At 45.9% G+C, this 13,391-nt stretch overlaps 1 protein-coding gene across 1 annotated transcript in view; it reads right to left on the reverse strand.

Annotated features, from left to right (window-relative positions):
- Positions 1–13,391, reverse strand: part of WNT3A (Wnt family member 3A) — a 91,702-nt gene that overhangs the window by 31,858 nt on the left and 46,453 nt on the right. The window contains exon 2 of the mRNA XM_005229547.2: positions 8,803–9,044. Within this exon, the coding sequence (XP_005229604.2) occupies positions 8,803–9,044 (242 nt within the window). The remainder of the gene's footprint in view (positions 1–8,802; positions 9,045–13,391) is intronic.

Raw genomic sequence — 13,391 nt, forward strand, 5'->3', positions numbered from 1 at the left:
GGACCTGAGGACCGTGCACCCTGGCTCAGGACCCATCCCACAGTGGGACTTAGGGGTGAAACCCACCGTGTCCCCCTTCCCCCCAGCACTCGGGTGAAGGCGACCAAGCCTCCGCTTTCCCTGTTTCCCTCCCTGGCTCCCGTCCATGCGTGTGCGTGTTTGCGCCGGCTGTTGTGAGCCAAGGGCCCGTTTGGGGCCGGGATTCTCCCGGGACAAAGGGATGCTAATCAGCTCCCTCTACTGTTCCCTTTTGTCTAGGACTAGCTCCCACGCTTGGACTTGGCACTCCGGGATGCAGCAGAGGGAGCTCCTTGTTGCAACCAACTTGAGCCCAGTTGGGGAATGCAATGTACCCAGCAGGGAAAGGGGAGGAAGGGGAGGGGAAGGAAGGGGGAAGGAAATAAATCTATAACTCCACACAGCCCGCTCCCTGCCAGCCCGTCACATTGTGCATGCCGCCGGAGGCAGAAGTTTCCAGTGCCTCCCGCAGCCGGGAGAGACGCCACCGGTTTTGTAGCCACGGGCTGTCTTGTTCCTTCTCCCCTCCCTGATCCCCCGTCGCCAGAAAAATCTCCATGTCAGGGTTGACAGATCAGGGTTGGTGCAGTGGGAGGTAGAGGGAGCACAGAAAGCAAACAGGATCGGCTCCTGGCATTGCTGCCATTTCCTTTTCACCATCACTGATCTCCCAGGTTTGCAGCCTGTGTCTGGGTGTTGGCTGTTTACAGCTGTTTACACGGGCTCTCTCATCTCCAGAGAACTGTACAGATGCACAAGAGCCAGATCTTTATCCCGGGATCACTTCACAGCTGGAGCAGTGGTGAGGTGAGGTCCTCTCGCTAAGAAACCCAGAAAACACTTGAGCCCACCAAGCCCAGAGCATACACAGCCCCCAGTTGCACTGGGGATGGAAAGACAAATGCAGCTGCAGCCAGACGTGACATTAACCATGTTCTTCTGGGTGCTACCCTGTTGTACCAGAGGGCTGCCCAGTGCTTGCCCTTGAATGCCTCTGAAGTCATAAGAGACTGAAGTTTCCTCTTCTGATGGTGACCTGCCCCTACCAGCAGCTCCAGCAGTAAGAGAAGGAGCTCCTCTACCACCTCATTGGTGTCCTGCTCCCAAGGGCTAAGGGACTAACGTGTTGGCAAGTTTCCCTCAGCATCTCTGCTTGCTGCCATTGCAGCTTGCAGCTCTTGCCAGGGCTCAGTGGAAGCTGCTAATCTCCCAGTACTGATGTGGGCTATGAACCAGAGATGTGGCTACAGCTCATCTAGACTCCCACAAACTGCATTTACCCCCTGATGCTGCTACCTGTACTGAGGTAGCTACGTAAAAGCCAGTTCAGAAATGCTGCCACTATGAATAGGGTCTGTTCTGTACCTGTGGGCAGGAACATGGGACTTGGGCAGTGCAGTGACACGCTGGCAGTTACAACTGTCTCATCCCCTGCAATAACTCCAGCTCCAGGCTCAGTTTACACCGACATTAAGCACAACTGATGTTTCTGTCTTAAACCGGGATCTGCCAGTCTTTTTCTCAGCGGCATTGGCAAACCTCTGGCCTACAGTATTTATGCATCTTGATGGCTGAGTGGAGCTTGCATAGTCACATTTTCAATCCTGATCCTTCCAGTTTCCTTCCCCATAGTTACAGGGTAGAGTTTGTAGATCTCGGTTGTTGATACCAGGGCAGCTGCCCAAATTGCCATTAGCGGAGAGGTAGACGGGGTGTGGTTGGAAATCAGATCCTCTTGGGAAGAGTTTCATGAGAGAGCAGAGAGTACCTCCTACATGTAACTAACCTCCTGGATGGATCAGTATCTTGTGGCTTTCTGCTCATGCCTGACTTTATTGCAGAAGTGGAGAAGTCTGATCTAGAGCAGGGAAAGGGGGGGAAGAATTTGGCACAGAGACAACTGAGATGCCAGAATGCCATTGAGAAAATATGATGAGGTCTGCTAAACATATTAATTTTAAATCATGCAAGGCATTATGAGATGGTATTATGCCTGAAATAGCAAGGGACTGTCTGTGTTCAGTGGTCCAGGAGATCCTTTTCTATGTCACGTTCTTGCGTTAGTAAAATGGCCTCTCCAGCAGAGGCTGGCTGTCAGGACTGCTTTCTGACAGGAGAAAGATGGGGGAGTGGGAACTATTTGCCCCCAGACTGGGCCTCTAAGACATACACATGGAAGTCTGAGCCTGTAGCCCTAGGCTCCCTCTATAGTCAATGGAGAGAAATAAACATCTTGGTATGATTCATGTTATCCTGAGATAGGTGTCTAAGATAGGTCAGATGAATTGCTCTCCGGAGATGCCGAGTGCTCTCCACTGACTACAAAGGGAGCCTGGGGTGACTAGCTCAGACTTTGACATCTAACTTTGGTAGATGAGATCAGGCCCATCAGTGAGCCTGTGGAGCGATATTGTTATGACACAGCAAGAAAAAAATACAGAGGAGACTTGTTCTCTGCGGCATTATAACTGAATTTAAAAGTCTTGTTCCATTCTTGCTAAACCTGGGGAAAAGCTCACATGGATGATGTGAGACACAAGATGAGGTTTTTTGGCCACAGTAGTAACAGGGACAAAAGAGTTAACCCATGAACACAGCTACGTTTTGGCTTTCTGGAGAGACGAGACGTGGGACTTACCCCCAGAAGGTCTAGAGTCCAAAATAAGCCTAGCTGCAAAATAAGCCTAGTCCAAAATAAGACAAGCTGAAAAGATAACAGTGCCCAACATCCCATATGAATCTGGATGTGATTGGAATCCCACATCTCTCATGAGCTAGACAAATGTCTGCTCTGCCCTTCATGTGGTCCCCGGGAGCAGGAGTCTTCTCATCAAAAGCCGGTCTCCCTGGATTCCCTCGGTGATTGATGGAGAGATGTAGAAACTTGAGGGTGTGAATAATTTAATCCTAACTGTCTAGAATACATCAGATGAATCATGCCCCAGAGGACCCCCAGCATCAAATGGAACTCCCTCAACCTGTCTTGCTGTCTGACATAGTGCACCCAAACTTTTGCTGACCCACTGCTCTTCTGCAGGCCTGTTTTAACTTTTCATAAAGTGCAAGTAGCAAAGAAAACACTCAGTTTTAGAGGAGTTATTCTGCATCCAGCAAAGGAAAATACAGTGGCTGGTTGTCAGCACCAGTGCAGTGTTGCATTAGAAATGAAGAGACTTATAAAAGGGGAGGTAGATTGGTTGTCTATCTCTAGGTGCTATGTCAAGGCAAGATGTCCTTTGGGAAGAGATATCATAGTAAAATTCAGATTTTGGTTTCATTCCAGAAGTCTTGAGGGGAAATTCTCCAGTCTGCATCATGCAAGAAGTCTGCTTGGATAATCTGACAGTCCTGGCAGGCCATAAACATGCAGCTTGTGCTTTACTGTGGGAAGCCAAGAGGCATTTGAGACCCAGAGATCTCATATCTCTACCAATAACATGCTATTATTGCTACTCCTTCCCATTGCCAAATGGCCTTCAGAAAGATTGTTTGGTATCATTTTGTGAAGGACACTGCCATGTCCATAAGACAGTATCGTCTGCAGAAACATCGTGAGTGCAGATAATAGTAATTCTTTAAGCTTCATGGTCCCCCTGGATAAGATGACATGGAGATACCACTCCGTCTCACACCATCCCATGCCATCCTGCCTTGATTTGATTTGGAAGTGCTGGAAGGCATCTACCCAGTTTCATAAGGAAGCAATCAAGTGGTCGTGAATACTCCATATTTCATTCCATGCTCATCCTGGTAGCTGCACAAACAGGAGCTGTATCAAAAAGGACACCTCTTTGCCAGACAGGAACAGGGTTAACCCAGGGGGGCACGATCAGTGGGTCACTACAGCGCCCTTGTGGCTCTCATCACTCGCCTTCTAACAGGGTCGACGGCCAACAATTATGTCTGGAATTAATCTATGCCTCCGAGCCTCTGCATCACCCATTAGGCTCTCATTTGTCCAGCGGGGAATTTGATATATGTCCTCAGAGGGCACATCCGACGGGCGCAGACACTTGACAAAGCGACTGGACGCGCGCGCACCTGCCCTGGCTCGCTCAAAGCCCCGCGCACGCCGCGAGCACCCCAACGCGCAGAAAGGGACGGTGTGGCTTCCCAAGGCTGCACGAGTGTTAAACTCTAATAAACAAGCCCTGTCGGCGAAAGCTGAAAGAATCTGAGCCCTCCCCAACAAAGCATTTAATCCAGTTTGGCGTAACCTTTGACATTATTAGGGATCGCAGTGACCCTAATCCAATCAGATTGATTAACTAAAGCGGAGACCCCATAAGCTGACCCCCCTCTGGCCTCTGCTATTTAGTCCTGACCAAACAGTGGGAGCGACGTGCTGTATTTACACCACAATGGGTCCGCACTGAGAACCTGTTTCATTACAGAGCGACTTAAACTCCCATTACTCCATCAATGTATCATTCTTCAATAGTTCATTAAAAGCTGCTCCTCCACAATAACTATTAACCATTTCTCAGTCCAGCTGGCAGGTTTAAAGCCCCAGCCAGTCTTTAGCAGAAGGAGGTGGGAGTGAGTGAAAGAAACAGATAGACAAGGGCTCCCTTTTTAAATTTAAACGAACTGAGGGCTTAAATAGTTTGAGGTAATTTACTTTTATTGAATGGGGGGAGGAGAGGGAGGAAACTTTTATTTTGACTTAATTATGTGCTGAGGTCCTTTAAAGAGACAGGGCCATCATAAGCTTTTATTATATTACTTCTCTTGAGATTGGTTCATATTTCTGCCCAGAGGAGTTTCATAGAGAGTTGGCATGGTGTTGAGAGACTACAAAATGCACCACAACCCAAACATGGACAGTGTCTTCAGTCCACAGAACCTAAAACCAGGGTGAAAGACACAATTATACCCAACATACGGCACTTAAGTTTGGGGTGGAAAATGCCTGATAGGTTGCAATGTTCACATTCTGTTGTTGGTGACAGCATGTCCCTTTATTACATCCTCCAAAGTTTTATCTTGTATGTTTTTAAAGGCAACTCAAAAAGTCTTCCCTTGTCCTTAGGAAACTGAAAGACACAGCAACTGCCTGACAAGCCGCCAAACCTCTCAGCTAAGTGGCTGGGCATGGGCTGTGGCTAAGGTGATCACTTAAGGTCGTGTGGCTCCACTGCTTCACGCAATACAGGTGAAGAAACAGATGACAATTTTTTTCCTCTAGCAATGACTCTGTTAGAAAAACTCATGTGAGGGGTTCTTTCTACTGTCCGGTTGCTGAGATCTGCACTTCTGTAAGAGTAGGAATTACATGAACTGTAGCCTCTTATAGATGGCTGATAAACAGATAGGTATGTTTAGGCAGAGGTAAAGAGATCAGGCTCGCTTCTTTTCCCATACAGGCATCCTGTTCTTTGCATTCCCAATAGCCTAGGGTACCCCAGACACCTACAGTGTAGCAAACCTCTAGTGCTCTGCAAGAAAGACCCAACAGTGGCACCTATCTGAACATTTATCCATGGAGCTGCACCACTACTCATACACTCCCAAGACCACAAAGGAGGAGAAAACCCCTCTTCCAACGGCCCCATAGCAATTTCATCCTCTGCTAATGCCTGAATCATTCCCCGTGCAGGTAGCAGAGCACAACGAGGAAGGTGACTCTGTTCCCTTTGAGCAGGGAACATTCATTCCCTGACCAAGGACCTGCAAAACAGAGTAATCAAATACTGGATGGAATGGAGGCATTCTGCTCTTCATATGTCCTGAGTGACATATGAAGAACTAGAGTGGCATAGGTCCAAGCCTGTCAATATTGCTCCCAAATAGCGGCAGGTCTGGATCCCTTGTACATCACCATTCCCTTATAGCCGAGCTCATGGATACACACCATTGCTGTTCAATATGTGATTCATTAGGTCTGGCTATGGAAATATTTAAAAAATAATAATACAGTTAATATAGTTGTAGCTAAAACATAAGGGATTTCTTTTCATAAGTAAGCTGATGGGAAAAAAAGGGTCCGGTTTTAGGTGAGATATCAGAATATGGCTCTTAACAGGACCAGAGTCTGGTGACAGTTTGGCATCGCTGAATCACAGCTCAAGCCTAGCCCTGAATTAGCAATGAGATACCAAAGCAGCGAGGGCAGCGCAGGCCGTGAAGCAGCCTCAGTGAGATTTGGGCCTAGAAAGTATTTCCTGAAGGCATTAAAATCGGCCTTTTTCAGTGAAAGAATTGCAGATAGTCGTGCAAGGCAAAAGGGAGTTGCTTTAGTGACTAGGCTGGGTTGTGCTGGGGGAGGATGGGGTCCCTATTGACTCAGATGAGAAGCTGCAGTTAGATCTTGGGTGACTTAAAATCCAAGCTGCAAAATAGGGTTTTGCTTGCTCGCTTTCTTTCTCTCCTTTCCTCCTTCTCTCTTTCTGGGTAGGAGCTCAAATATGTTCCTACCCTGGGGGATCTGCTGCACAAGAATGCAACTGAGCTGTTGTTTTTTTTTTTTCTCCCCTCTCCTGCTGTAGGTGAAGCAGAACTGAAGGGTGGTTTGATTCTCCCTCAAGGAACAACATTCTTCAGTTATGAAATCGTCCCAGCCTTCTTTTCCTCCCTGAGCCTGGCTACCGAAAGCCTGCAGTCTCAAGGAGGGACAGACTTTTCATGTTGACATCCTTGTGAGATAAGAGCATTTGGAAGCTTGTGGGATCGAGATTCCTTCGATCAACAAGGGGGTGAGGGTCGCTTTCCTCGTGCACAAGGTGTAATTGCGACAGGAGATGTGGAGCATCTAATCCGAGACCGTCTGGGAGCATGATGTGCTCCATGTGTCCTTGAGGACATCCAGCCTTGTGACGAGGCAAAGACATTGGGTTATCTGGCTCACTTACTGCCTGTGCCCAGTGAATGCTCTTGGGAAAGTCACGTTGGGCTTGTGTCTATGGGGAAAATACTCAGTTTGGTAGTTGTGGCCAACTGCTGTAGTCACCCAGGAGGGATGTACCCAGAAGAGATGCTTTAATTACAAGCAAAACATTGCGGTATGACACTTTCATAGGGACTCAAGTGCACCATGCTGCAGATCTTACAGGTGTGATCATTTTGGGATGATCTCTCACCGCTAAACCCCAATAGTGACAGCAGCATTAACAAGGTGCCTCAGTTGTCCAGCTCTAATGGGGTAACCCCACTAGCCAAAACCACCCCTTCTCCTGCTCGGTGCCGGTAAACGCCTCTTCTGGCTGGTGGAGGCCCTGCCATGATACAAACCAAGGCTTTGCTCTCTCCTGGCTGCCCTATTTTTCAAAATTAATGCAAGTGGAAATGTCCAAGTCTCTTCCGAGTAATGCAGAAAAAAAAACAACAAACCCCCTACCTCCAGATGCTGGAGGAACGTGCCCCAAGATGGGTGTAGATCAGCTACATATGCCAATACAGGAGATTCCCTGAAAATATCCCAAATGCTCCCTCTTCTCTCATATGAGTTCAAACGGTGCTACTCCACTATTCCAGACAAAGTAATTCCAACTCTTAGATTCTCAGGACCTGTAACTGTTATTCTTTGCAAAATAAATAAATAAATAAATTGAGAAAGAAAGGAAGGAAGAAAAGAGGACTACCAAGCCTCTTCTGCTGGTGCTCTCCTAAGAGAAAGCAGCCATATTCCTGCAGGGCTCTGCACAGGGCACCTGGAATTACTATCTGAGCAGAAATCAAATGCAAAATGAGTCTACATTTGGGATGAACCCCTCTGTAGTAAAGGGAAAAGCAGAGCTTGACCCAGGCTTACTGAGACCAGCAGGAGCAGGCTGAACTTTAAAATCAGTATTACAAGGGCAAAGAAGGATAAAATACAAGCTATAATAGGTTTCTGCCAATTTATAAGAGAAATGACCAGATACTCAGACTTAGCAACGTGCTTAAATCCCACTGCATTCAACAACACAGGGCATAATATTTCTGAGTGCTCCCATTTATATCAGTGTGTCAGAGTTAGTTGCCTGAATTGCCACCCTCGTCTTAATTTGCCACATTTATAACCAATAAAAGCAGAACCATTAATTGATGGTGATTTCCTCAGGCCTTTGATCTTCATTATATCCCATTATGGCATCAAAACTGATGTTATCTGGTCAGTCCAGCCCCTTGGAACCATCCCCAACAGCCCATCATTTCCCCTCTGCAATCATCCATCGAGCTGAAAATGCGGCATGAAATGCCATGGGGTCAGAAAAGGAGCCAGACGTCCAGCTTGATCACTGAAAACACAATAATCCTTTGTGCTCCTTCCAAGGGGCATAGGATCATAGGATAATTCATGTTGAAAGGGACCCTGGGAGGTCTGTAGCCCAACCTCCAACTCCAAGCAGGGTCAGAGATGACCCCACTCTCCGTGTGCTGCCAAACAGGGCTCTTCCCAGCTCTCTGGGTCACCTACACAATCCCAGTAGAGGTTTGAGGTAGAAGTAGTGGTTATCTGTGACTGGATGTTGTCTGTATAATTGAGGTGGTGGGTAAACACCCTCCTTACGTTGGGGAGGCACACATGTCCTTGCTATTCCTCTAAGAATGCTTAATTATATTCTTGTCTCTACAAAAGACCTTCTGAGTCAGGTTTGAGCTGCTTGGATGGGGTCCTGGGATAACAAAATTTTCCCTGCCTGTGTCACAGGTCTCCTTCATCAAGCTCAGTTCCTGTTTCCTGCAGCCCATTTTGCACGACACTTCATCAGAAGCAAATGGGCTCACAGTAGGTTTCTCAAGGTCTTTGTTGCTACTCCACCATGGATGTTGCTGTCACCAAACCCGTAGCGCTGCACTCACCTTTATCTAGCACAGGCCCGAAGATGGCTAAGCTGTCATTGACAGTCGTGCAGTTCCACCTCCTCCCTCGAAATTGGTGTTGGCATTCCTGGATCCCAATCTTTACCCCTTCTGCTACACTGGGCATGATCTCCACATAGTTCCGACAGAAGCGTAGCTGCTTGGGTACCAGTCCTGGGATGCTCCCGCAGAGGATGGGCTGAGTCCCCAGGGAGGAATACTGGTGACCAATTGCCAAGGACCTGGAAAAAAAACCAAGGAAAAAAGAAATTGTGTCAGGCTGGCTTTCACCTTTGTACTTGGTTCACAAGAATGGGGATGGAAAACCAACATCTTCAGTTCTTCTGCATTTCCCTCTCCAGAAAACATCCTTTCCACTCTCGTTTCCCCCCAAACATCATCCTCTCTCTCCTGAAGTTCCCTACAGGCCCAACAAGGCAAGAAACTCTACTTTTAATATCTTCCTTCCCTTTTCTTCATTCTCTCAAAACCTCAATCCATCATTGTGCTTCTTCTTCCCACAGACGCCCAGCTCATGAAGCTAGTTTCCTTTGCAACTGGAGGGTTAAACCCACATTTATTTCTTTGCAAGTCAAGCAAACCTATACAAGAGCACGTCAATATTACAGGAAATTTTGGCAGCTGAGGAAGCCCAGGGATTAGACAGTCAAAAGTACTTTCAGAGCTACACCAAATAGTAATACCAACAGTGGAAGACACCATGCTCCAAGTCTTGCAAAAGCAATCACCAAGAACTGACAACAATCATACAGTTCAGCAGTGTGTCCTGTATATTTGAACCTTACCAGGTAACTGCTGTGCCCTGAAGGTGACCCTAAAGACTCAAGGAGTTTGGATCCTGAGAACTTTCAAAAGGCAACTCTGAGCTAAAGGCTGCAGGAGTGCTACATAAATGTGCTACCATAAGCAGTTAAATTTGCTGTGCTACAGAGGAAAGGGAGTGGAAATGTAGCCCTGCTGGAACAGAAGAACTTGGGTTAAAACTCTCCTAGGGCTCTAGTATGGGTCCAATATCAATGTTATTCTCCTGCGTGAACAATGGTACTGATGCTACCAGAAACACTCGTGATTATGGGCATGCAAGTTGGGAGCCATGCCTGGGATACCAGTAACATCCCTGAAAGACTGGGATGGAAAAGATTTTCTACTGTTTAGCAAAGCATTTCCACACCTGCTTGATCCAAGCATATACTTTGCAAAGCAATACCGGGTCTTTCTAAGCAGGTTGAAGTGTTTTAAAAATAAATTATTAGAATGGCTGCCAGTGTCCTTCTGGATATTAATTTAGAGTATCTTCACCTTACTTTCACAACAGTTTCAGTTTGGGAATTTTCAAAAATGGTGCTGTATTTTCACAAAACAGCGCCAGCTTTGCTGTACTGTCACAAGGATATGGAGAGCCTGCTTTGGCCATCAGTCTGTGAATTGCCTTGGTTAAAGTGAACAGAGTGAAATTAAAAAAAAAACAAACCAACAAAAAACCCCAACAAAACAACACAACTTGAATGCAAATTCTGTGCTCAGTCTGTTGAAAGGAGTGTCCATGAACTATTATGTTGGTTAAAGCCTTAGAGACAAACAAGTCAGCTATGCAGAGAGATCAGCAGATATGTGGCTAATTAGATAGATTTTTAAAGTGTTTTTACTGGTGCTTCTAATAATAACCTTGATTACTAAAACTGAAGGGATTTTTAGAGTATAATTTCCTTTTATTCTAATTAAATCTCTTGATTGACTTTTCTGCTCAGAATTAATGACAAACAGAAACCTGCCTGGGCAGTGTGTATTTCTGTTTACATTCAATTTTGCGATGTGGTTTTCATTTGGGAACATCCTGGTGTGTTTGAACTATCAACAAGGCAGTCAGGGAACATGCCTTCATTGCTCTGACAGAAAAAAAAGTGCAAGAATTCTATCATTGCTGGAGTTCGGAAGAAAATTAGCTTGACTTTATCACTTCTCTAGGCTGGGATAAAAAATGCTTTAAAGTGTCTGTCCTTTTATGGAAGAAAACCAGCTGCAGCTAGTTTGCTCCCTTCCTGGTGGTCCAGAGGGGACAGAAGTGAAAAGGAGATGGACATTCAGATGGTCAGGTACCTACCACAACTATTTGTAGTCAGCTTTGCTGACTGTGCATAAACTAGCCTTTACAAATCAGTGCTTCCCAGGCAAGTAAGACACAGGGACATTCACTTCTGGAGCTCAAATGACTCTAGGTAAGAATCTAGAACCAAGATAACCAGCTCAGCCCTCCAGTAAATGAACTTTAGGTGGACAAGGTAGAAGGTGCCTGCGAAAGCAAAGAATTTGCAGCTGATTTCCTAAACTTAGATGCCTCTTTCCACCTCAGTTGCACTTTTAGGAGAATATTAATCTCACTTAACATTAGAGGACAATTCATCCTACCCAAGGGAGGTAAGATGAGACAAATAGCATGAACTGTCCTCCAGAAGCACGTCTCTCTTTCCATTGCATTGAAAGAGGGAGGAAGGCAGCTCGCGTTAACCATAATCTTTGTTCATGTCACCTGCTTTCTAATGTCTGCAACATGGACATCTCCAGCTGATCTGCTCAGCCCAACCTGCTTTTCAATTAGTCAGTGGAGAGAAACAGGCACTTCTAGGGCATGGTTCATCTGCCCATTTTAGATGTCTGCTTTGGGATGAGGTGAATCATGGCCTTGCCTCCATTGACTGTATTGGCTAGGCTATCAAGACAGCCTGGGTGACTGGTTGAGTGGGATATGTCTGCACTGTAAAAGTCTCCAGATGAATCATGCCATGATACCAAACAACTGGAATGGCTAAGTTCCTTGAAAAAGTCCCACCCAGGAAAGCTAAGTGCTGTGTTGAAGCCCATGCAAAGAGCTCAGCTGTAGGAAGGAGGCAAGCTCCTGCAGGAGCCTGCAGGAACCCACAGGAGAAGACCAAGAAAAAGGACCCAGATAACTTGTTTTCCCTATCTAAGTGGCTTGATGTGGGCTTTCTTGAGCTTGAGATTAATTCAGGGAACAACTAGTGGCAGAAAAGCACCTGTGAAATGGAGCCCATGCCAAGCCAAAGGGTGTTTGCACTTTGACTGCACTGTGTACAGTTTTGTCTCATTGTTAAGCTATATACAAACACTGGATCAAAGTTTCTGGACTGAAGACACATTTTAAAACACCTTTTCAGGTTTCAGAGGACTTGTTGAGTGTGTTGCCTCTGTGGTCTTGTTGGGAATGTGGAGTCTTAGGGTGCCACATCTCTAAATCTCAATCTGTTCAACCCCCTGAGGACTGGCAGTTGGGAGGTATTCATAGATTCCATCTTCAGGCTTGGGAGCTAGATGGTCCTATCTCTGTAAACAATGGGAGAGATAGATGCCTTCATCAAAGCCTCTAGAGAAGAGCACTTAGTTGCTTTTATTCATCCTTCAGAGAACAATTCAGCCACTGACTACACAGGGAGTCCAGGATGTGGACACTTTCCAGTGTCTAAAGTTAACTTTAGTGGAAACATCTGTGGAGTTTGTTCCCACATCAACTGGAGTCACCATCATCCCTCCTAAAGCTTTCAGAAGCACCCTGTCCAGTTCCCACCAAAGATAAAGTATCCACAGAGATAGAATCAACCTGCTGTAGGCTCCATCCATCATGTTGTGAAGCCAGGAGGACTTTCTTGAGCTATTTAATAGGACCTGGATGAAGCTTTGGGATTCCAGTCTCATAAACTTTAATTATGTGAACAGCCAAACTCATGCCTGTCTATGTTTTTTGATGGTTACTACAGTGGCAGAGTGAAAATACCAGTCATAGGAAGAGGAGTTTATAGGTTGGTGCCCTCAACTATTCGTTTCCGTTGCTGGGAAGATCATCTAAGATTAAAAAAAAATAAAAACATGTAGAAATACTTTTAATTGCTTTTTACACTGCTCCCTTCTCAATACAGCAGGAAAACAGTCACACCTTGCTTTGATCTATGTTACAGTCTGGAAAGTTTAATCTGCAAAAGACAATCTCCAGCAGGAGTCTTGTTCTCAAGGTGTCATCAGGCACTGAGACAGTGTAATGTAAATTTGGCACTCCATGGAGGAGTGTGTAGTCACTTGACTTCCAGCTGAAGATACAGGGTGGAAGCTCAAAACATCTCTCCATGAAGAGTGCCTCTGCTGTTAGATGTAGCTAAGCACACTCCCCTTCCTAGCACGCTTGCAGACTCTGGAGTGTGATAACATCTAACAGAGCACCCTCTTTTGGTATCTGCTTTGCTTCCAGCTTCCAGATGTAAACACTTTCTCCCTCCATCTAAAGTCAATTTATCTTTAGGAGAACCAAATTCTTTCAGTTTCCTGTCCTTTTTATTGATCATGAGGTATGAACCTTATGAACCTCCCAACCCTCCCCTCCCCCTACAAAAAAACACCACCACCACAACCACCAAAACCTTTAGAAAAGATTGGGAAAGTCTATAAAGATCAGAATCTCATTTTGCTGTTACTCAACTCTCTAGTAGCTCCCATCATTCATTTTTTTCTCACTGTTTCCAATGATTAAACCTGTCTTTTGCATTTTTCCACTCTCCTGTGAT

This window comes from Falco peregrinus, chromosome 5 (assembly GCF_023634155.1).
Source record: "Falco peregrinus isolate bFalPer1 chromosome 5, bFalPer1.pri, whole genome shotgun sequence".
Classification (NCBI taxonomy): domain Eukaryota; kingdom Metazoa; phylum Chordata; class Aves; order Falconiformes; family Falconidae; genus Falco; species Falco peregrinus.